Source organism: Motacilla alba, chromosome 5 (assembly GCF_015832195.1).
Source record: "Motacilla alba alba isolate MOTALB_02 chromosome 5, Motacilla_alba_V1.0_pri, whole genome shotgun sequence".
Classification (NCBI taxonomy): domain Eukaryota; kingdom Metazoa; phylum Chordata; class Aves; order Passeriformes; family Motacillidae; genus Motacilla; species Motacilla alba.
Window position 1 is genome coordinate 17,599,374 of NC_052020.1, and position 21,819 is coordinate 17,621,192.

General features: G+C 50.7%; 2 protein-coding genes across 4 annotated transcripts in view; both read left to right on the forward strand.

Moving 5' to 3' along the window:
• SLC25A22 (solute carrier family 25 member 22) overlaps window positions 1–13,635 on the forward strand; it is a 51,019-nt gene extending 37,384 nt beyond the window's left edge. The window contains exons 6-10 of one of the 2 annotated variants that reach the window (XM_038138147.1): window positions 7,401–7,519; window positions 9,130–9,301; window positions 10,004–10,158; window positions 11,912–11,987; window positions 12,855–13,635. In XM_038138147.1, the coding sequence (XP_037994075.1) occupies window positions 7,401–7,519; window positions 9,130–9,301; window positions 10,004–10,158; window positions 11,912–11,987; window positions 12,855–13,008 (676 nt within the window). In that variant the 3' untranslated portion in view covers window positions 13,009–13,635. The remainder of the gene's footprint in view (window positions 1–7,400; window positions 7,520–9,129; window positions 9,302–10,003; window positions 10,159–11,911; window positions 11,988–12,854) is intronic. The other variant, XM_038138146.1, reaches the window with a different exon arrangement.
• A 4,174-nt stretch (window positions 13,636–17,809) lies between these two features.
• On the forward strand, window positions 17,810–21,411 carry IRF7 (interferon regulatory factor 7). Of its 2 annotated transcripts, none has more exons than XM_038137172.1 (11): window positions 17,810–18,017; window positions 18,105–18,267; window positions 18,495–18,657; window positions 18,739–18,821; window positions 18,977–19,022; window positions 19,129–19,233; window positions 19,307–19,504; window positions 19,615–19,740; window positions 19,874–20,254; window positions 20,416–20,534; window positions 21,234–21,411. In XM_038137172.1, the coding sequence occupies exons 1-11, from the start codon at window positions 17,995–17,997 to the stop codon at window positions 21,378–21,380; spliced, it is 1,554 nt and encodes a 517-aa protein (XP_037993100.1). In that variant the 5' UTR covers window positions 17,810–17,994; the 3' UTR covers window positions 21,381–21,411. The 2 variants fall into 2 exon arrangements, with proteins under 2 accessions (XP_037993100.1, XP_037993101.1); XM_038137173.1 differs by having other exon boundaries at window positions 19,895–20,254.
• Window positions 21,412–21,819: the final 408 nt, after the last annotated feature.

Consider the following 21,819-nt stretch of genomic DNA (forward strand, 5'->3'; position numbering starts at 1 on the left):
CTGCAGTAAACAGCAGCACAGCTTTTTGCCACCACCTACAAAGTGGGGGCTTAGTAGCTTGTACAGGCCCAGCTGCCACACCTTGTACTGCCACTAAGGGAACGGTTCCATGGGAGAAATCAGACTAGCATTGCAACATATTCGGCATTCTGGGAGAGCAGTCACTGCTGTGATGTCTCAGCCATTAAAAGGGGACATGCCTGTCAGTCAATGTCCTGCACCACAGAGGTAAAGGCTTCCTCAGAGGAAAGTGTGTGTGTCTGCCTCAGTGCTCAGTCCAGCTTTGAAGAGGTCTTTGGGTAAGTGAGGTGCAGCTGTTTCCACGAGCAGCTGAGGTTTTTGCTCAGACCTCTTCCAGTTTGACTTTTAGGTCACTGGCTGGTGCGCACACAACATAGATGATATGCTGCACTTAATTCAGAATAAAGGAGCTAGAGAATTTTTCCAAGAGCAAGACACCCTGTTCTCCTAAATCTTACATACTGATGGGTCTGGCACTACAGTGACCTAGAGCAGGAACATGATACCACCCAGGTAGTGGGAGGTCTTTGTGTCTCAACACAGAGCCTTTTAGTTCCTTTAGAGAAAAGAGACATTGGGCCACAGTTAGATGACAAGAGCACCGAGAAGCATGTGGAGTCTGAGTCACTCATCTCATTTAACCACCGTGGGGGGCTTGGATGAGTGAAATCTGGTCAGCTGTGCTCTTGAGGGTAGCCAGAGTGAGCTGGACAGAGAGGCAGAGCCTTGATACTGCTGTGGTAGATGATTTAAGGTGTTTCTACCTAGAAATGTCACCGCAAAATATGATGGGAAGAAAAATGCCTTGCAGGTTTGCTGTGGCTGGTACAAGCTATGTGGGATCTGGCAGTTTTCTCCCTTGGGATGCTTCTGTCCCATCCTCCCCAGTTGCCTTAGTAAGATGGGGTTAGGATTAGCAGTGCTGGAATTTAAAGTCTTCTCCTACCCAGGTCCCAACAGGGTGCATATCTGCTAGCACATCGCAAGGCTGGGCCACCTATTTCACAATTCCAGCCAAAGCCTAGTTACGAACAACAAAATAGCTTGGGGTTAGAAAGGTGAAGCCTGGAGCTGCCTGGCACATGAATGTGGTTTCATTTCTTGATATGTAATTGCATGAGTCAAGGTGTTACATTGGGCAAAGCACAGTGAGGGGGTTAGGATCAATGTAAGGCTGGATCAGCAAGATCTTGGTTCAGCTCCATCAAAGTCCTTTTTGTACAAACCAGTCTATCTGCTGTGTATTTTCATAGGTGCTGTGCCCTTCGGTCAGTATCCCAAAGGATGCTCTGACTCAAAGCTGCAGAAATCTTCTAGACCTGTTTACATTGAATGCTTTGTGCTAGGCATCTAGCACTTGTCTTGCTGTGTTGCACGAGTTGGTAATCCTTTCCTTAAAAATATGCATGTTCTACCAGTATTAGCTGATTAAAATACGTAGTTTAAAATAGACCTCAGTGTGCAAGAGGAGGAAGCACGTGTGGACCAGAGAGAGTGTGGCAAATCCAGCATGACTCAAAGTAGCCTCAAGTTAAACAACAGCTTTCAGTGTGCATTAATGTATTTATTTTTATCCTTTGAAAAACTTAGTGTTGAAATTGCTTTTAAACTGCTAGGATAAAAAAGTGGCAAAAAGCCTATTTTTGAAAGGCCAGACTGAAAACAGCACCTGTGGTGTAGGAAGCTCCTGACTGCGCATTGCTGGAAGAGCATTTTAGGGATGTTATCACTACAGGTTTGTGCTAGACTCCCTTTTCCCTGACTCTGCTCTTGGACACTGCTGGGGGTGGAGCATTGGGGCAGCAGCTCCTCGCAAGGGATCTCATGCCCTTGTTAGTGCAGCTCTGTCCCTGAGTGTGCAGGTGTGTGTTCCTGCAGCTCTCTCCACCCTGAGGCTAGCTCAGGGAGGCACTCCTGCCTGTACCATGCTTTTTCCCTCCTTTTGGTGCAGGGAGCACGTGTGCTTACAGGCCGGGGACATAATTTCTGCTTCTTTGACAGTTTCTATTTCTTTGCCGGTTTCTATTTTGATGTCAAGGCCATTATGACAGCCTACAGCTACAGCTTTTCTTGTTTTCTCAAGAAACAAAACTGAGTTGGTCCTTCCGAGCTGTCCTGGTCATTTAGGAATGAGGGAGGCCTGAGTGAGTTGTGTGAGTGCTGAAAACATGCTTGCTATGCCATGGAGGAGAGGAGGGAGACCAAGATACTGAAAAACTTGAAGGGCACCCATGACCATGATTGACAAAGGCCATAAGGGTCAAGTGATTTCCTGTGACGATTTTGACCTAAGAGCCTCTGCAATTCCCAGGAGAAGAAGGTGGCCCAGAGAAGAGTCTCCAGGCAGGTCTTTGTTCCTGTGTCATTCTGTGGGGAAGAGTTTTCACGAGGCTGGGGAAGGCAGAATGTGGAGAGAGGGGAAACCTCCAATCTTCAGGCTGCTGGAAACAGATGGGATTTTTTTTTAACTCTGGCTTTTTGAGAGCTTTGAGCTTGTTGAGAGACTCAAACTCTTGGCTGCTGTTAAAATAGGACTAGCTTCATTGTCCAGAACAGAGGATGTGAGGAGTCACCAGGGCTCAGTGAAATGCTTGACTATGAAGCACTTGGCTATGAAGCTGAGAAGGCAACTTAGGTTGATAGTACACCAGCATTTAAAGTACATCATTGATTATTGGGTGCTCAGTGTGTGAGGCCTCTTTGATTTAAATACTGCCTGCTGCTTATATCCTCTTTGAATCTGGGTGTTAAACACTTCCTAAAACCAGTTCCTTTAAAGTGTCCTGCAAGGTTTTGTGTTTATCTCCAAAGTGTGGAGTGCCAGATAGCTGTTTTGTTGGGCATGTGTTTGCCAGGTTTTGTTCATTTTTCGGGTACTTGGTTAAATATTCTGCCTTGGCTGCAGTAAAAAGTGTCTCATGCCTTCTTACATAAGCAATTTGTTGCTCATAAAAACTTTCCAGTGTCCCTGGATGAGTTTTCTGCTACTCTTCTCCAAGGTGTTATTCCCTTTCTTATCCTGTCCTCTTTAATCTTGACCTTTATTTTGTTTGCTGTTCTGAAGCAAAGGCTGGCAATATGCTGTCTTAGCAGCTTGAATTCCTAGGAAGACCAGCATGACTGACTTAATTCTGCCTCTGCTGATGCTAGCAAATTTTCTCCTATTCTGCTTCCTCTTGTCTTGTATCTTTGCACAGGGAAGAGAAATAGCCAACTGGTAATCCTGGGACAAGCAAGGTATTTTTCCTTCAGTCTTATGCAGTTGTGGAGACTGGAGCTTGTTGTCCATTGCCTTCCCAGCTGATGTATCTCCCCAGGGCTCTTTCCTTCATGTGCTCTTCTTTCAGGCTCTCCTAAAATACTTGGACCATCTCTTCTCTGCATGAGTTCAAGTATCAATTGCATGGCTTGGATGATCCTTGAGCTGCAGAACACTCTGAGTCAGGCTGTGAAGTGAGGCTCTCAATTTAGGAAGAAGGAGTGGTGCTGCTAGTCCTGGTGCTGAGCTGCTGTATCACCCTGTACACACTGTGCTTGGTCTTTCTTTGGCACTTGTGTGCCCAGGCAGCCTCTCCTGCAGTTATCCACTGGATACTCAGACACTTCTTTAATGTAGGTAGCCCTCATCCAACTCACTGAGACTTGGAAGTGGGGAAATCTCTCCCTTCCTCTTGAGAAGGAGACAGGAGCTGATCATGTCACTGTGCCAGCTGTTTGGGGGGAGCTCTTTTATTTAGCACACAGAGGCCAGGCAGTTGCAGTGGGTTGAAGCTGTTGACATCAAAGGTCTGCCAAAAAGTAAATGCACTTTCAACTGTTAATCTGGAGGGAGATAGAGATGTGCTGTTTAATCACAGAACGCACCCATGGGAGGAGCATTGTCCTTGTCATCATTCCAGGCACATGTCTTGGGATGAAACGTGGGTTGTGTCTGTGTTCAGCATGCTCAGTCGTGTTACCCTGTCCATTGTTCACTTCCACAAATGTTCACATTGGAACAAAACACCTGGAATTTCCTGCCAGGGCAAACCTGATGCAGGTACAGAGTCAGCCTCCTCTTGACTTGGTCCAAACACGCAACAAAGAATTCCTGTACGTTCCTGGAATAATGACTTCCAGATCAACATTTAATCTGGCAATGTTACTTTGAGATGTATCTGTTCCACATCAGTACTTTATTTGACTCGTCTGAGGCATTTTTGAGCTGGCACTAGAAGTGAGAGGGGAGCTTGTAGTGGAAACTGTATTGCTTTTACATTTCCAGCATCATAGCTCCAGCTTTTCTGAAGGGCAGTTGCAGTAGCTTGTTCCCCCTTGGAAAGTCAGGGGTTGGATTAAAGGGCAGTTGGTGTGCACATCACCCTGTGACTGTGGCAGAGAGGGTGCCCTTTTGAAGGACAGCTCCTGTGTGCTGGTCTTCTAATCCATATCAAAGACCCACTGTGTAAATTGTTCAAAAGGAACTGGCTCTGCCTGCTTTGAAACTCCTGGGGAGCTTTCTGCAGCCACTTGGGCTGACACACAGAGGCAGAGATTATTTTATAAGTAACGAAGATGATGTCCAAGATGGGGACAGTAGCCTTTTGGGTAGAAAATAAAAATGGATTGCTTTGGATGGTTGTTCCTTTAGCTCAGAGATTTCCTCTCTGGAAATATCATCCTGATTCCAGAATGGCTGGTTCTGGTCCCTGCCCAAACACAGTAAATTCCCTCATGGTCAAGATTCTGAGAAACTTGAAAAAATCCTACATGGCTCCCATGTGACATCAATAGGTCAGTGCTGTCAGAGATCCTAACTTGGAACTGATTGCTCCCCAAAAGCCTTCCATAAACCTCTAGTTCCTGTTTTTTGACTTTATTTTTCAGCTCTAGTTTGAAGCTCTAATTTAAATGAAGCATGTATCCCCTCCCCTTCCCATTTGACATTTTTGACTTGTCACAAATTAATAGTATGTCAGTAAAAAATGTAGAACAACTGATTTCTGCCAGTGCAGAATTTGAGGCTATTGTGTATATGTTATATTTAACACTCTCTTGCTGTGATAAAAGATGATTTCTGCATTTGTAGCACCAGATCTTTGCTGGAGTTGCAGCTTTTGAAGTTAGTTGAGATGTGCTGGTTTTTAAACCACTGAGGATAAGGCCAGCGGTGCCTTAAATATTTCAACTCCTTTGTTGTCTAGAGATGAACAATTTTCAAACTTTCCTTTTATGTGCAGACTGGTGAGGTTTTGCAAAGGCAGTTTGACCCAGGTATGGCAGCTTTTAAACCTCTTGTCAAAAGATTTGCTTATCTTCAGCTACTTTTTTTCTTGGACTCTCCCCAGTTCCCAGGATGTGCAAACCAAAAGCTGAAAGCCCTTGTTCTAGATGCTTTTGATGTACCTGTTTGACGTCTCTAAAATACACCCACATGTGTAAATCCTTCCTTGGGCCATACTGGCATAGCTCCATGGAGTTCAGTGAAGTCATGGCTGACTTTAGTTGGCTGGGATAATGGTCCAAGATGGATGTGTAGGCCAGATCTTCCTGATCTTTTGAACTGGTTATCAAAGCAGTCACCCTGGATGACAGCCAGAAGATATGTATATTCTAGGGATGCTCCAGGGCTCTTGCTAAAGTGGGAGGTGCTCTGCTGTGCCAAAGAGAGATTCTGGCAGCCAGCTCCTTTGGGTGGTTTGCTCCCTCCCACAGCCAGGCTGCGGATTGTGCAGCCTTGCTGCTGACTGTATTGAGACTCAGAGACTGGTGCTGTGCTTCAGGCCACCCGAAAGGCACAAGTTGTCCATGTCCAAGTGGCAGTGGCAGTGGGAACCTCTGGATTTGCACACCCTAGTTCCCCCACACCTCCAGGAAAGCCTGCTGTGCACACTTCAGCACCCGTGTGGGTAACTCTGTGGGAGGGATTGTTCTTTGCAGCTCCTCATCTGTGGGGAAATTTGGAAAGGGGAGACTAAAATATTCCTTCTTTCAGCCTTACAGGAGAGCTCTATATTTAGTCACTGGTAATCTCTGTTGTGGCTCTGTGCCTTTAATCCCTTGCTCTCATATCCTCCCCGGAGAAGATGAGAGGTGGAGAAATCGGCCCAGCTTACGTGGTGGGCCAGCAGGATTACTGTGCATCTGCCCTCCCTTTCCTGTAGGGTTGGCAATGAAACTGCTTTGCTGGCCCACTGCCCCACAGCTGTGCTCTGTGTGTGCTTGTCAAACTCCTGGCAGGGGAGTGTGCCTGGGCTGTGCAAGGGAGTGGGGAATATCACTGTGGGATTGCTTCTGCCACAGTGTGGCAATGTGCCTTGAGCAGGTTAAGATGAGGTATTGCTGCAGAGCAGGGTGGGGGGAGGTAAAAATGGTACTTGCATTTAAAACAGGAAAAAGAAGAGGCTGTTTGTCTCTAGCTGTGCGATTTACACACACTTCTTTTTTAAACCCTTTTAGAAAAGAGCAGGTCAGGTGTACTTTTAATCAAGTCAATATTTTCTGGTGCCAAAATGTGAGGTTTTTTTTACAGGGCAAAACCACATCACTTTCTGACAATTTTATGAGGTTTTGCATCCTGAATTCCTCTTTTTAGCCTTAGCTGGGCTCTTTCATGGCTTTAGAATGGAGGGAATGAAGAATGAAAGAATGAAATGCTGCATTTTGCTGGGTGAGAACATGTTGCTCATAGTCCCTGCTCTATAGTGCAGAGAATACATGAATCTTCATTGCTGGAGGTCCATCCCATCCCTTGTCTCTCAGGGAGGACCAGTTTAGTGCAATGGCTATTTGTTAAGGTTTGGAGAACCTGGTAACATGAAACAGCTCCTAACCACAGAGAAACTGCCTCCCTGATTCATATTCACTGTTTATTTACTTTGCTTTTCTCAGAGAACTCCAAAGCAGCAAGTGGAATATTTTCCCTCCTTGCCCCTTGTCCTGTGGTCTGTGTTTGTTGACAATTTTAAAGGACTAGGCTGGCAGGAGGAAAGCTGCTTATCCCCCTTAATGCTCAGGTCCTCTGCTGCCCTCTGAAGTGATACCCTTTCTGAAAGCTGTGCCCTGACCAGGGGCACCATCAGGCTGCAAGAGAGCTGCAGTGCTCTGGCTATGGGTGGAGGGGACTGTGCTCCTGTCTGGGGCTGTTCTGATGGGGCTTGTGGCTTTTCTGAATGTTCTGTTTCTGGGGACAAAATGAGTCTGGTCTCCAGGTCAGGTGGTGCTGGCAGAGATGCCAAGCCAGGTTTGTGCTGAACTGTCAGGCCTAGCAGGTTCTGCTGCCCCTTGGCTGCCTTTCCTGCAACCCTCAGGGTCAGAGACGTGCCCCAAGCCTTGTACCCAGCTGGCTAAGTGTTATCCAGGCCACCTCCTCTGATGGACTCTCTCTTTTCTTTGGGCAGGAAAAAGCTGACACTGCTGAGGGAGATGCTGGCAGGCTGTGGTGCAGGTACCTGCCAGGTGATTGTCACCACTCCCATGGAGATGCTCAAAATCCAGCTGCAGGACGCAGGACGCATTGGTACGTGGACTTTTCTTCCCTGTGCCCTCGGCAGGGAGAGGGAAAGGAGCTGGGACTGGGCTTTCAAGGCAGAGCTGAGAGAATGAGCAGAGAAAACCCTTTTCCCTCCCCCTGCTCTCCCAAGTTAGAGATACCACAGATGCAGCAGAAGTTTCTCCTCCTCTTCCCAGCTTCCTTCCCCCCACACTTTGCTCATCTGGCTTTGCAGAGGCCCTTGCAGTTACAAAAGCTGGTGGGTTTTTTGCTCAAAGCAATAGGCTTGGCAAGCAAACAGCAAATCCTGTTGGTGGATGGAGAGACAGGAGAGATGTCTGGGTGGTCAGCTTGTGGGTGATTCAAACCTGGTAGATCTTGTGCACCCAAGAAAGGATTAACATCCTCCAGTGCCCTTCCTGTGCTTCCTCCATCTCCATGTTTTCTGATGTCTGTTTTTTCTCTCTTCTACCCCCCTGTAGCACCTCCCTAACAGTTTCCCAAGGGGATGTGTTATTTTCAGATGACTTGTCTCCCCTTGTACTCTTTTTTCCTCTCTGACAAAAACAGCAGTTGTCTTGGTTGAAACAGTAAATAAAATTCTCCCAGTGCACTGGATTTGAACGAGATTTGAGATCAGGCTCTTGGGACTGTGGGCGTGAGCTGGCAGGCAGAGGCAGGAGGGAGTGTGAGCCTTTTGGCTGAAACACTGTGGAGTGTTTCTGGTGAGAGCAGAGACCAGAGTCTGGCATGGAGGCTCCAGGGGAAAGAGCTACTTGCTCTTTCCTTAGTCTCTTCCAGAGGTCAGTCTGGGCTATGGCCCCACTTCCCAGGAGCCCTGCATGACACTGTTAGATACCATGTTTATGGCCCTTCCTGGAAAATGGGCCAATTTCTCCTTTAATCTCTCATTTGATGTGGCATTCCTGAATAATCACGGATTTACTTTTTCTTTTCTCCCTTCACTGGTTTTACTGCAGACCTTATCCTCTTTGTGCGTATTATTTTAAAATGTTGGAGGGATTTAAGCCGTGGTTTGAGGGTTCAGGAGAGGTTTTCGATGCTGCGAACAGCCTGTTCTCCGTGTGGCAGGAGAGCTGTGGTGTGCCAGGATTACTTACAGAGTGAAGTGCTCTCCATCTTCTGGCCAAAGGGCCGAAGTGCATCAGTTGGAAAAGTGGGAGAAACCAGGATGTGTTTAGAAGTGTGACTGAGAAACTCCCCAGGTTAATGATTGCTTTCAGGGGAGGGAAGCAAAGAACAGAACTTGGGGAAGCTGTCTCGTTTATGAGCATCTTGTTGGTTATACTGGCAGCTCAGGGACACACCTGGAAGCAGGGACTGTCCCCTGCATGCTCACAGCAGCTCCTGTTCTCCGCACTGCAGAGATAGTGTGGCACAGGCTGGGGCAAACCTGCGGGCTGGGGAGTGCAGCCGACAGCCTGGTGGTGTGGCAGCCCTGTCAGAGACTGGGACAGGCTGAGGGAATGGGTAGACTGGGGGAAAAGCTTGCAGGGCACCTGCCTTGCCTTTGTCTGCGTGTTGTGTTGCCCCTGTGGCTGCGTGTCCCGCGGCACCGGGCGGCAGGCGGCTGCCGTGGGGCACCTGCAGACCGGTGCTGGCGCTCTGCTCCCCAGAGGCACAGAAGAAGCTCATGGCGGCGCAGGCCCAGCTCTCCTCCTCCCCTGCGGCGGCGGCGGCCGAGCCGGCTGCGGAAAAGCGTCCCACGGCCACCCAGATAACCCGGGAGCTGCTGCGGAGCAAAGGCATCGCCGGACTCTACAAGGGCCTAGGAGCCACGCTGCTAAGGTAGGATGGGGGCTTGGTTAAGTTCGTTTTCCATGCACAGGTTTTGTACATTGAAGAAGGGAGGTCAGAGAAGTGAGGGAGGGTATCTTTGTGTTCCTGGAAGATTCAATTCTGCTGCTTTCTGTGAAAGGTTTTTGTCTGCCCCATGGTCTGTATTTTCACACTGTACCGAAGTCCTTGTGAGCTGGCAAAGTAGAACTGTCAGCCTGAGACCCCAGGGTGTGCAATGGGAGCTGGGCCACAGAGCGTGTTAGATGCAAGGACCGGTGCCTGCTCTGACATTCTTTGCCAGGGCTTTCACAGTGTCCCTCTCCTCTGCCTTTAACAAAGGTAGAGCTGAAGCAGCACCCAGGGCGATGGAGGGCAGGATGGAACCTCTCATAATTAACAAAAGTGGTCAAAACAGTTGACCTCTGAATGTGCCGTTGTCTTTGGTTTGAGTGTTGAAGAAAAGGGGGAGCCCACTGATCCTGCAAGGCTGCATGCCTCCCGTGGGCCTGTTCTCCTTTGTGCAGTCACTTTTTCCCCACTGAGTTTCAGCTCCTGTCTGCACTGCAGAGAGCCAGGATATCTGCATTGCACTTGTGGCTGTGCTGACAATGTGTGATGCTTGCAGCCCTTCCTTTGCTCAGTTTGTTGGTGTCCTGTGCTGACTTTGCTCATCCTTGTTCTTTCTTCCTTTTTTGTCCTGCCCCACTGCAGGGATGTCCCATTCTCCATTGTTTACTTCCCGCTGTTTGCAAACCTGAACAAGCTGGGCCAGAAAGACCCCAATGTCAAGGCTCCGTTCTACGTGTCCTTCCTCTCTGGATGTGTGGCTGGCAGCACAGCTGCAGTGGCTGTCAATCCTTGTGATGGTGAGTCCTGAGCAGCCTGTGCTGGTGGCCTGTTGCCAAGTGACAGGACTGAGAGGCCCAGACTGGGCCAGGTGGAGGAGGATGACTGTGCCAGCCTTTTTGCAGCATGAGCACATAGATAGGGACAGCTCTACTGCCTCCAGCTCTGATGGTGTGAGTTTGTCACGATCCATCCTTACGAGCGGGTTTCGTGATGGTTTGTTAAATTGATCTCAGAGTGAAAAAACCAACACGGCAAAGGGGGTTGCAGTAATAATCAAAAACCAGTGTACTTTATTGAGCCATCACAGCAAAATGCGTTGGGGGAACTGGGGAGAAGGGAAAGAATAAGGAAAAAGAAACGCAGGAAGAGAAAGGAAAGCTATATAGCTACCAAACGTAGAGATGACAAAGTCCTTCAAAGTCCAGTCGACGGCACTTGTCGTATTCACGTCAGGGGAGATCTCGAAATCCCTAGCTACATCAGGGGTTTTTATTATGATAACTCTGTTGAAATTTGTAGAAGGGGAGAAACAGATACAATAGTCCATGTTCTCAGCAGTGGGTGAGAACCATTGTCTTCTTGGTCCAGCGGTCACCACCTGCAGGCAAACATCTCAGTTTGGTCAGCTCGCGTCCCCCACCCTCGCCCCCAGGTTAGAGGTCTCAGTCTTTGGGAGGAAAGGGAGCTTTTCCATATAGGGGTCTCGTGTCTCAGTCCTTGAGGGAGAGGCTTCTCCCATCTCAGTCCAGCTGTCAAGGTGGTTGTACAGTAGATGAAGAGTCTTCCATGGGGACCACCAAAAGGTCATTCCAGAAAAGAGTCCAGCCAAGTCGGGAGGTGGGGAAATTCCAGGGCCATTGTCGCAAAGCGATGCAGGCGAAGAAAGAGCACAGTGTCCCCTTCTCCTTTCACTGGGTGCAGTGTTCCATGGGGTGGGCAAACACACCTGTGAACAACAACTTGGCAAGCCAGAAGCTCTGTTACAGTCTTGGGGCCCTGGCAAGCTCCCACCAGACCAGGATTTTAAACAGGATCCTTTTTCAGTGGTCCCAGTTTCTGCCTTTTTCACGACGATCGTGAGGCAGATGAGAGAAACTTCGGACAGAGATTTACAGAGTTCAGCTGAATTACAACTTTGGCCACAGCTTACACAGAGGTTTGCCTTACTAGGTATGTCAGGAAGAGAGTGTCACTCATTTCAGTTATTGTTGGCAGGAAAGGCACATTTCCATGTGGAACAATAATATACAGACCAAGTGGACTTAAGATTGTCTGGGACAAACAGGGGAAGCCTCAGATCTGTGGCCTTTTCTCCTGCTCCACAGCTTCTGCCTTAAATACCACCTTGGTTTCTCTCCTGTGAAAAACACTAGAAAGTAATTGCTCTCTCTCCAGCACTGCACATGCTCCAAGGTGTGAAGAAATGTAGGAGCAGAATTTTGTGTTTTAGATACCTCTTCCTGAAGAAGATGAGCATTTGAAAATAAGTTCCCACTTTGCAGAGACATATCTGAATTTGGAAGGTTTAAAGCTTAAGTCAGGTTTTGAAACCTTGATCACAGTGAGGGAGGGAGGGTTGGGGTTTGGGTGGCTTTGTATTTCTTTTATGCATTTGTAAAGGAATGGGTTTGTTTTCCCTGATAAATGTATGAAAATGGTCTGTATTCTAGGTAATTTTGTTTTGACCATTTCAAAGACATTACTCTCAGGATGGCTCCTGCCTGCTGTGCTCTAGTGCTCACCGGTGTCTCCCCTCTCTTTCCTTCCCAGTGATCAAAACGCGGCTGCAGTCCTTACAGAGAGGAGTCAATGAGGACACCTACTCGGGGATCCTGGACTGCACCAAGTAAGACTCCTCATGACAGAGGCACCACATCAGGTGTTTGGCAGCTGCTGCTGCCTGCTGCCAGCTTCTAGACCCAACCAGAACCTTACAGACCCAGCCAGAAGCTGTGCTTCATGTTCCCCCTGTCCCTGTGCTTTTATCAATCTATCTGTCTATCTGGAGATATATATAGATATATGAGCAGATGCATATATATATATATATAGTTTTCTAAAAGAGAACTTCTTCCCATATTGAACAAGAAAAATATAGCATTTATATTTAAATAGTTCTGTCCAAACCCCAGTAGTCATAACACTGAGATTTTATTTCTGCAAAGGGAGGCAATGTTGTAGTCTCTCCCAAGGCCCCACTGTTGGAAAATCCTACAGTATTGAGTCTCATGTCCCTCCTGGGACTGCTCTGCACAAGAGCACTGCCAGAGTAGGCTGTCCCCAGCTGCATTATCCTCTGATCTTTTGCTAAACTATGGTCTGGCTGCTTCAAAACACGAAGGGACTTTTCTGCTTTTGTATTTCAGTGGTAGCCAGTATCTGTTGCCATCTGGCTCTGTCCCATGCTGAGGGTGGATCTTTTGAGCTGGGGGACCTCTTGATGCAAGCATAGGGTTGTCTTTGCTGTACTTCTGGACACGGGCAGCCACTCCTGCATCTAGCCAGATGCAGGGATGGGGCAAGTTCCTGCATGGCCGCTTGCAGAGCACTTGGGCAGTGATGGGTGATTTGCTGTGGGGGCTGTGCCAGGCAACAGCTCTTGCCTGGGTTTAGTCTCTGGAGGGAGGCGGAAAGGCAAGGCACGGCCAGGGGCTCTCCTGGCACGGTGGAGGGCTGGGATGGACACTCAGCTGTCTGTGCCATTTCTCCCTAGGAAGATCTGGCAGAGGGAAGGGCCCACGGCCTTCTTCAAAGGGGCCTACTGCCGAGCCCTGGTCATTGCTCCTCTCTTCGGCATTGCACAAGTCGTCTACTTCGTCGGCATCGCGGAATTCCTGCTGGACATGCTCCCCAAGCGCCAGGCCTAGCCCTGCAGTGGCTGCGTGTGTCCTCCCGCCCTCTGCAGCGCTGGATTCATCCCCGTGTTCGCATCCGTGTCGATCGATGTCACAGCAACAGCACAAAGGGTTCGCGCAGGGACGCGAAGGGACCTGGTGCCCAGATGGGCAGACTGGGGAGGGAGAGAGTCCCTTCTCTGCCGCTGTCTGGAACCCGCCCCCTCCCGCTCCTTCCACGGACAGTACCTAATTATTCCTCTCTCTCTCTCTTTTTAATTTCCCACTTTTTGGTTTTAAATTGTCATTCTTAAGGACACTGGTAAGCACAGACTGGGCTTGCAGACCCAGAAATCTCCTCTCAGTCTTGGGGAGGAGAAGAGATGGGAAAGAAATAACTTCAATCCTCATCCACCTCAGTTTCCCTTTCTACCTGGAGCTGCCAGCCATCTGAGGAGGAGCTGGAGGGGCAGCTGTGTCCCCTCAGCACCTCCTTGGCTCTGCTGACCTCGGGTCAAGAGTGAATGCTGCACAAAGGGGGCTTATCTCATTGCTGCTGGAGGCAGGGGTGGGGGGAATGCTGGCTCTGGCAAGTTCCTTGGCCTGGAAACCTTCAGTCTTCCCTTCTCCCTTTTTAAAAACTAGTTGGACTTAAATGAATTCTGATTGTTCCTATTGATTTTGTAATTATTTTTGTTTTAAAGCAAAGGGATGTCCCTCCTAACTAGGTGTCACAGGCACATCTGGGTGAGGTGCAGAAATAAGGTGTCTGCTCTGTAGGGAACATGTCTGTGGGATCACATGAATGTCCAAAGGTGCTTCCCTGCTTGGCTACAGGCACGGAAGGGAGAGGAACTTGGGATCAAGTTATTTTTGTTTTGGAATGGGTGTTTTTTGGGTTTTTTGTTTGTTTGTTTTTGTTTTATTAGTTTGGTTTTTTGGGGGGGGTTGTTTTTGGTTTGGGGTTTTTTTGGTGAGGATTTTCTTTAGTTCTGTTTTGGGTGGTTTTGGTTGTTTGTTTTTGTTTTTAGGGGGTTTTTTTGTGGTGGTTTTTTTTTGTTTTGTTTTTTCTGTTTTTTTTTTTTAATTCGGGGTTGTGGGGAGGAAAAACCAAACAAGAATCCACTTACATTCCTTCAGCCTGCCCACCCCTAGAGTGATAAAGCTGTGGCTGCAGGTGTAGATCAGCTGATCAGATTTTTTCCCAGCCTGACCCCCGGTGTTTGGAAGGAGCACTGGCTCCAGTTCTGGCACTGCCCAACCTCGTGGAGCAGCAGTAGAAATGCTTCACCTGTGGGCTCACCCTGCCAGGTGAGAACACAAGGTCTGGTTGTGCTCTGATGTTTGCCTTGGGTGTGACTGGAGCCAGTGGGTGTGGAAGAGGCAGAGGGTTCACATTCTGTGAGCAGGGAGCTGTTTGTGTGTCCATCACCTGAGGGGCTGAGTCCCGTGCACCACAAGAACATCCTGTTAGCTCCCCGGGTAGGGATCAGTGATGGGTGGCAGGGGGCAAATCCACACCTACAGCCTGCTCTGTCAAAGGGACACTGCCCCAGCTAATATCACTTGTCAGAGGAATTCCTCATTCAGTACTCTCTTGGGCTGTGTTATTAATTCTAGTTTAAGTGATCTTAAGTGTGAGATCTACCAACCCAGTGTGATCTTCTCCGTTATTTATTCCATTTGGTGCGATCCACCCAACTTTGGTGTTGAAATTAAACTGATTGAATTCACTTTTCATTCCTTCTTTTTGCTTTATTCTCCAGGCGCCTGCTTGGTGTTTGTGTTTTGAATGTGTATTTAAATTAATTTTTAAAATATCCTTGTTTTTAATGTTTAAAAGAAAACCACCTCTGTTTCACCGATCTTTGGTTAGGTTTTTGTGAAACGTGTATGTTGAGGGCCTTCTTCCTTGATGCATCCTTTTTCTCTTTGAAAAAGTTGTTCTGTGGCTGATTTGTTACTTGTCACTTCGCATATGTGAATAATTTTCTTTTTCTTTTATTTTTTCTTAATGACTTCTGCGTGTATCTGGGAAGGAATCTGTGCAAAGGCAATGATAGATGTCTGTGCTGTGTGTAGTGCTGTGATGCTGCTCTTGCTCTGGATTTCCCTTGGGTGGATTAAAAGAGAAAGGTTTATTTTATTTTTTCTTTAAGGTGCCCCATTCCTTGCTGCTTTTTGACTTACAGGGAGGACCTTGCTGATAAAACTTGTGGGGTTTCAGCTTGCCCTTCTTCCTGCAAGGATTGTCCCTGGAAAATGGGTGACTTGTGGCGGCAGGGATGTGCAGATGGGGTGCAGGTTTGTATGGTGGGGTTAAGTTTGGAGGAAAATTTGGTGCAGTGAAGGCCTGAGGTTCAGAGAAAGCTCTCCTTGTCCTTTGGGATGATTTTAAAAACTTCTTTGTAAAACTGACTGTTTCTCTTGAAATCTCCAGCTCTTCCTCCACTGTGCAGGAGCTGGTGACCTAAATGAGGCTGATTTTTAGCTTCCTGGACATGTCCCTGAGCCAGCAGGACCTGGGGAGGTGGCAGGGGATAACAGCTGTGACAGCTGTGGCTGTGCAGGACACAGCTACCCCCCTCTCCAGGCAGGCAGGGTCCTGCTTGCAAAAAGTAAAAAAAAAAAAAAAAGAAAAAAAAGGTTAAAATGGGAGAATTCCCATCAAGTGAATTAATCACCTATTAACTGAAACCACTCTGCATTGAGTGCAGCATTGAGGAATTAAAGTAAACAAACACGCCTCTGCTCCCCTCCCTGCAGGTGCTGCTTGTCCCTGGGGCAGGAGCCAGTAGCCAGCACCACTCCTTGTTCTTCCTACTTGTTCCTCTGGCAGAGGGTCCCTCCACCCACCCCGGGCCCTTTCCAGCCTTACCTGGTCCATGTCAGCCTTGTCCCTTGCTCCCACCCTGACCTGGCTCTCCTGGCTCCTCTTTGGGTTTCATGGTGTTCACTGCCCTTAAATAGATGTTGCTGGACCTGCTGAATGCCCCTGTCCTGGGTTCAGGTGCTCGAGCCAGTTCTGGCTTGTGGAATTTCCTGGAACAGAAGGATGAAATTTCCTAAAACCGTGGGGAGAAATTCCTGCAAAACAAAAGGAAAAATCCTGGCAACCAAAAGGAGAATTCCTGTAACACAAAAAGAAACCATCCTAGAAAGCTGAATATCCTGGATAACAAAGGAAACAAGACAATTTCTGTAAGATAATGTAGGAATTTCAATGTGAGAACTAGGGGCAAGTCCTTGAAAACAAAAGGGGAAATATTCAGGGAATTTCTAGAAAGCAATGGGGGAATTTCCTACAAGGCTATAGGGGGTATAGCCTAGAAATAAAAGGAGGGAAATTCCATTAAAGCAAGGAGGGAATTCCCTCAAATACCTGTGAAATTCCTGAAAAGCAGAAGTAACATTGTTTAAGTAACAGTGACATTTCCGAGAGGGGAAATTTCCCAGAATACAAAGGAGGAATTGGTGGATAGCAAAAGGGGAATTGCCTAGAGAGGATGAATGATACTTCTGGGGAAACAATTTCTTGCTTCCCAGTGTGAGGAAAATCCAGAAACACCAGAGGTTTAAGTCCAAAAAGGAGGCAGAGGAGTTCTTCAACTTTATTCAAATAAAGTAAGAATCAAATAAAGGGAGAAAGTCCACCAGGACACACACCTGTGGCATTTTCTCTCGAGGTTTCAGAGGGGGCACCCTCCTTTTATCCTGAACTCCCGGCCGCATGTTGCCCTCTCCCTTTCCCCATTGGCTGAGGCACCAGGAAGGTTCAGCCTTCCAGAACTACCTACCACATATCCCACCTTGACCCTACCACTTTGTCCTAAAGTTCAGAAACTCCGGCTGTGCAGACCCTTGTCTGTTTCAGGAGCGGAGCTGCCTGGGCTCTGCCACAAGCCTGCTGCCCAAAGTCAGGGCAGCAGTCTTTGAAATCCCCCATTTCAAAGACCTTAACACCCAACCTTCACCCAGCAAACTGGCTGTGGAGACATGAGCTTTCCTCTCGCCAGGGACTAACAGTCATGGGGAAATTTCCCAGGAAAGCAATGGAAATCCATCCTCTAAGCAGAGGGAAAAATCGTAGACAGGGATGGAGGACTCTAGAAAGCAACAAAGACATTTCCCAGGAAACAAGGAGGAAGTAGCCTGCAAAGTGATTGGGAAATTTCCTGGAGAGCAATGGGGGATTTTTTAGGAAGGAAGTGGGGAATTTCCTGGGAAACAACAGGCAGTGTTCTGAAAAACCATGTAGAGTACCTAGTAAATTTTCTCAAAAACAAGCTGCACGTTGGGAAAAAGGCTGCAGTCCCATGCTTCAGCCCCACTGACCCCTCCACCCCTTCCTCTTCCTTGGGTAAGGAACTCGAAAAATCTATCAGGGAGTTTGGGTTGCTTTTGTTGCTCCCCACAGAGCTCCAAGGGCTCAGGGAAGAGCCGGGCGGTCGCTGTTTGTGCCCTTGACCCCCTTCCTGTCGGGGCCATGGGCTGATTCGCCTGTGCCTCGGTGCCGAGCGCCGCCCGCCGCACTTTGGCCTTTACCGGGTTATCATTTTTGGCAGCACGGCCTCAGCGTGCAAGCCAAGGCAGCCGGGAGAAAAAGAATTAAAATAAACATCTGGACGTGGCCCGGGGGTTTCCAGCCCCGGGAAGCCCCGGCTGGAGCGGGTGCGGCCGACCCCCTGCGCTCCGGGATTCCCACGCTCGGCTTTCGGTCCGGTTTATTTATTATAGTTACGGATGCCCCGGGCCGGGGCCGGGGCCGGGGCCGGAGTGTGGCGCGGGCACCGCCGGCAGCGGCGACACCGCCCCGCGGCGGCAGCGGCGGCAGCGGCGGCAGCGGCGGCAGTTTCACTTTCGGAAGGGACACGTGATTTCCAGGAAAACGGGAGGGGCGGATAAAGGATCGGGAAGGAGGCGGCCGCCCCCAGCGCTGAGATCATCGCCCGGCACGGCACGGCACGGCCCGGCACGGCACGGCACGGCACGGCTCGGCGGCTCTGCGGACCCGGCCCCATGGCAGCGCCGGAGAAGGAGGGGTAAGCGGCGCCCAGCGCCCCCGGCCCGCCACGGGGCTCCGTCGCCGGGTGGCCCCGGTGCAGCCCGGTGACGGTCCCCGCCCGCAGGGATGGCCAGAAGCTGCGGTTCGGGCAGTGGCTGCTGAACGCCATCAACAGCGGGAGCTACCGGGGGCTGCGCTGGATCGACTCTGCCCACACCATCTTCCGCGTCCCCTGGAAGCACAACGCCAGGAAGGACATCACCAGCAGCGACGTGGAGGTCTTCAAGGTGGGTGGCATAAGTGTCGCCAGCAGCGGCGTGGAGATCCTCAAGGTGGGCCTGAGGTCGCCAGCAGCAGCCTCAGGGTCTTCAAGGTGCGTGGGATAGCATGGTGACCAGCGGCAGGCTGAGGTCTCCAAGGTGGCAGCTGGGGAGGTGGGGGAAGACCAGTCATCCCTGGAAACCTCCATTCTCATGGAGCCAGGGACCCCATGTTCCCCTCCCTGCACCCCCAGGCCTGGGCAAAGGTCAGTGGGCGGTATGAGGAAGGCTCCGAGGACCCGGCCAAGTGGAAGACCAACTTCCGCTGTGCCCTGAGCAGCACCCACTTGTTCAAGCTGGAACAGGACCATTCCAAGCGTGGTTATGACCCCCACAAGGTCTTCTCCATTGTCTCAGGTGAGCCTCGCTCCATGGAGGGGCTGTGTTCGATGGGGTGGGCAATCTCAGGGCCTCCCATTCCTGGTGCTCTCCTTTCAGCCACCATCCAGGACAGCAAGGAGGGAAATTCCAGCATCCCCAAGCCTGTGGTGGACCAGCAGGCAGCACAACAGCAGCTGCAGGTAGCTGGGTGGGCACAGCAGGCTGGGGGGGGGTCCCTGCTGCCACTCCACAAGCACTGATCCCAAGCTGCAGCCCAGGACCTGGCCAAAATGTGGGCTGGGGGAGGCTGGGTGTCTGGCAACCACAGCAGTTCCCATTCTCCTTCCCTTTCCAGCTGGAGCTCCCCCCCCAAGACATGGCCTCAGCCATCACTGTCTCAGGTAAGCACTAGTCCCACAATCTTTTTTTGGGAGAGGACACCCACTAGGCTCAGCTGGGGCTGGTTTTGTGGCTGTGAGATATCGTACCCACTGTGCTCCCCCTTAGGATGCACTGACCCCACAGACCTCTCGATTCTGGAGGAGCTGCTGCAGCAGTGTGACATCTCTCCCCGTGACCTTGGCTCGCTGGCCCCATCCTGGGTGCCCACAGGTGAGGCCAGCTCTGCTTGCGGGGTGCAGAGTTGGCGAGTGCCTGAGTGAGTAATTCCAGCACCTTCCCACAGGTGGTTTCTCTGCCGGGGACACTCCCCACCAGGATGTCATGCTCCAGCCTCACCAGGACACCATGCTCCAGCCTTATGCAGACAGCAGCCAAAACAGCTGCTTCCCTCCCACAACATTTTCACAATGGGTGCCCACGGTGGAGCAGCCCGCCTTGGACACCTACCAACCAACGGGCCTCATGCCGCCAGAGGAGACGGGTGGGTGCCGTAGGACAGGATCTGGCCCTGGCTGTGGGAATGCCATAATGGGGAACAGGCCAGGGTGGCACGTGGAACAGTGATACAGCGCTGCTCATCTCCTGCTGCAGGGGCCATGCCACCGCCGTGCCACCTGACGGAGGGCACGGTCCCCATGCAGTACGCGGCGGAGGCGACGTTGTTCGTGCCCGCCGCCAGCCCGGTGTCACAGCCACGGCTGCTGCTGGATAACACAGGTGAGGGTTATTAATTATTAATAGCTATAAATTATTATTACAGTTATTAACAGTAAATATGCTCGGGGGGTGCTCTGGGGAGGGGGAACGTTTCGGTTCGGAGGATGCAGCTGCTGATCGCTTCCTGGTGCAGATGGCATCGTCTCCATCCTAGATGTCACCATCTACTACCGGGGGAAGGAGGTCCACCGGGAGATGGTGGGGGGCAGCCACTGCCTGCTGACATACCAGCCCCTGAGCCTGCCGGGGGCGCCGTGCCCCTGGCACGTGGTGCACTTCCCCAGCCCCGCCAGCCTGGCCGACAGCAAGCAGCGGCACATCACCGAGAAGCTGCTGCTCATCGCAGGGCTGCAGCTGGAGCAACGCGCCTACAAGGTCTTTGCCACCCGCCGGGAGAAGTGCAAGGTGTTCTGGGCCTTGTCCCAGCAGCTCGAGGGGGTCGAGGAGCCCCCACCCAACCTGCTGTGCCGGGACGAGGAAACGCCCATCTTTGACTTCAATGAGTTTTGCTTAGGTGGGTAGGGGTGTCCTGTAGTTCCCCGTGTGTTGTATCCTGCCCAGCCTGGTTTGGGGCTCATGGGAGCCAGCCCCAGGATGTTACAAGCATCCAAACCCTCCCAGCCCCTCTGTGCCCCCAGGCTCCACCCCAAAACTGATCCCTGTTTTGCCTCACAGAGCTGAGGGACTTCCGCAACGGCCAAAGGCGGCGATCCCCTGACTTCACCATCTACCTCTGCTTTGGGCAGGCCTTCTCCAAGACCAAGCCCAAGGAGTCCAAGCTCATCCTGGTCAAGGTGCAGTAGCCAAAACCCACCACTATCCCACTGCTGCCCAGGGAAAGGGAGAGACTCCTGGAGGCCAGTTGAGCTGGGACTCTGGGTGCCTGAGGAGGGAGACCTTCGAGGTCGAGTTGGGTGGGAGATGGAGGGTCTGGGTGCCTGAAGAGGGACCCCGGGGGACTGAGGCAGGTGGGATTGTGGGTGCCCAGGGATGGGGACTCCTAGGTGATGGAGAGATGATGGAGTTTCCTCAGGGACTGGGCAGGGGAGCCTTAGGGGTCAGGGAAGGTGAGTGCTTGGGTGCACAAAGAGGGAGGCCCTCAGTGTGCAGTGGAGGTGGGGATTTGGGAACCCTCGGGATCTGGGGCAGATGAACATCTGAATACCCAAGGAGGGGGTACCTTGGGGGCTGAGAGGGGTGGGGGAATTGAGTGACAAGGGAGGGGGACCCTTGGTGGCATGGGGGGCTGCATGACCGGGGAGGGAACCCTTGGGGACCAGGGAAAACATGAGTTGAGAATGGGCCAGAGAACACTTGGGGTCTGGGTGGGATGGTGTGGAAGGCAGCTGCCCAGGGACAGGGACCCTCAGGGGTTGGGAGAGACAAAGGGTGCCCCAGACATCTCCTCCCTGCACTCTAGTAGGACAGGGCCATGCAGGTTTTTGCAGCTATATCAGGCAGCTGCCCCTAACCCTGCTGTTTTGCTGCTGCAGCTGGTGCCCAAGTTCTGTGAGTACTACTACGAGCAGGTGCTGCAGGAGGGAGCCTCTTCCCTGGACAGCCACACCATCAGCCTGCAGCTCTCCAACTCCTTCGACCTCATGGAGCTCATCGAGCAGTACAACATGCAGCTGGGCTGAGCCCTCCTGCCCTGCTCCCCTTGGCCCTGGCACAGGCAGCAGGACCACTGGGCATCCCAGGCTCTGTAAACCAGCACTCCCCAACCCAAGGACAACTTCAGTAACCAGTCCTGGAGCTCACACATTGCTTTTCCTCTCTGTCAGCTTCTAGTATGTATTTTTGTGGAGGGTGGTAATTTACAGATTTATTTTCTTAATTTTTCCAAGTTTAAAAAAAAAAAAAAAAATATATATATATAGAAACGTAGTTCTCTCTTGCCTGGATATCTGCCTCTGCTATCAGTCTGAAATCTTCACCACCCCCTTCTACCCCCCAAACCATGGGGCTCTGTGCCCAGCCTTGTCTCAGCAAAGTCCCTGCTGGCAGGGGTGGGCTGGTACCAGAGACCTTTATCAGCACCTTCTTCCCCTTAAATTTGAGTGGATGAGGTGACTTCCC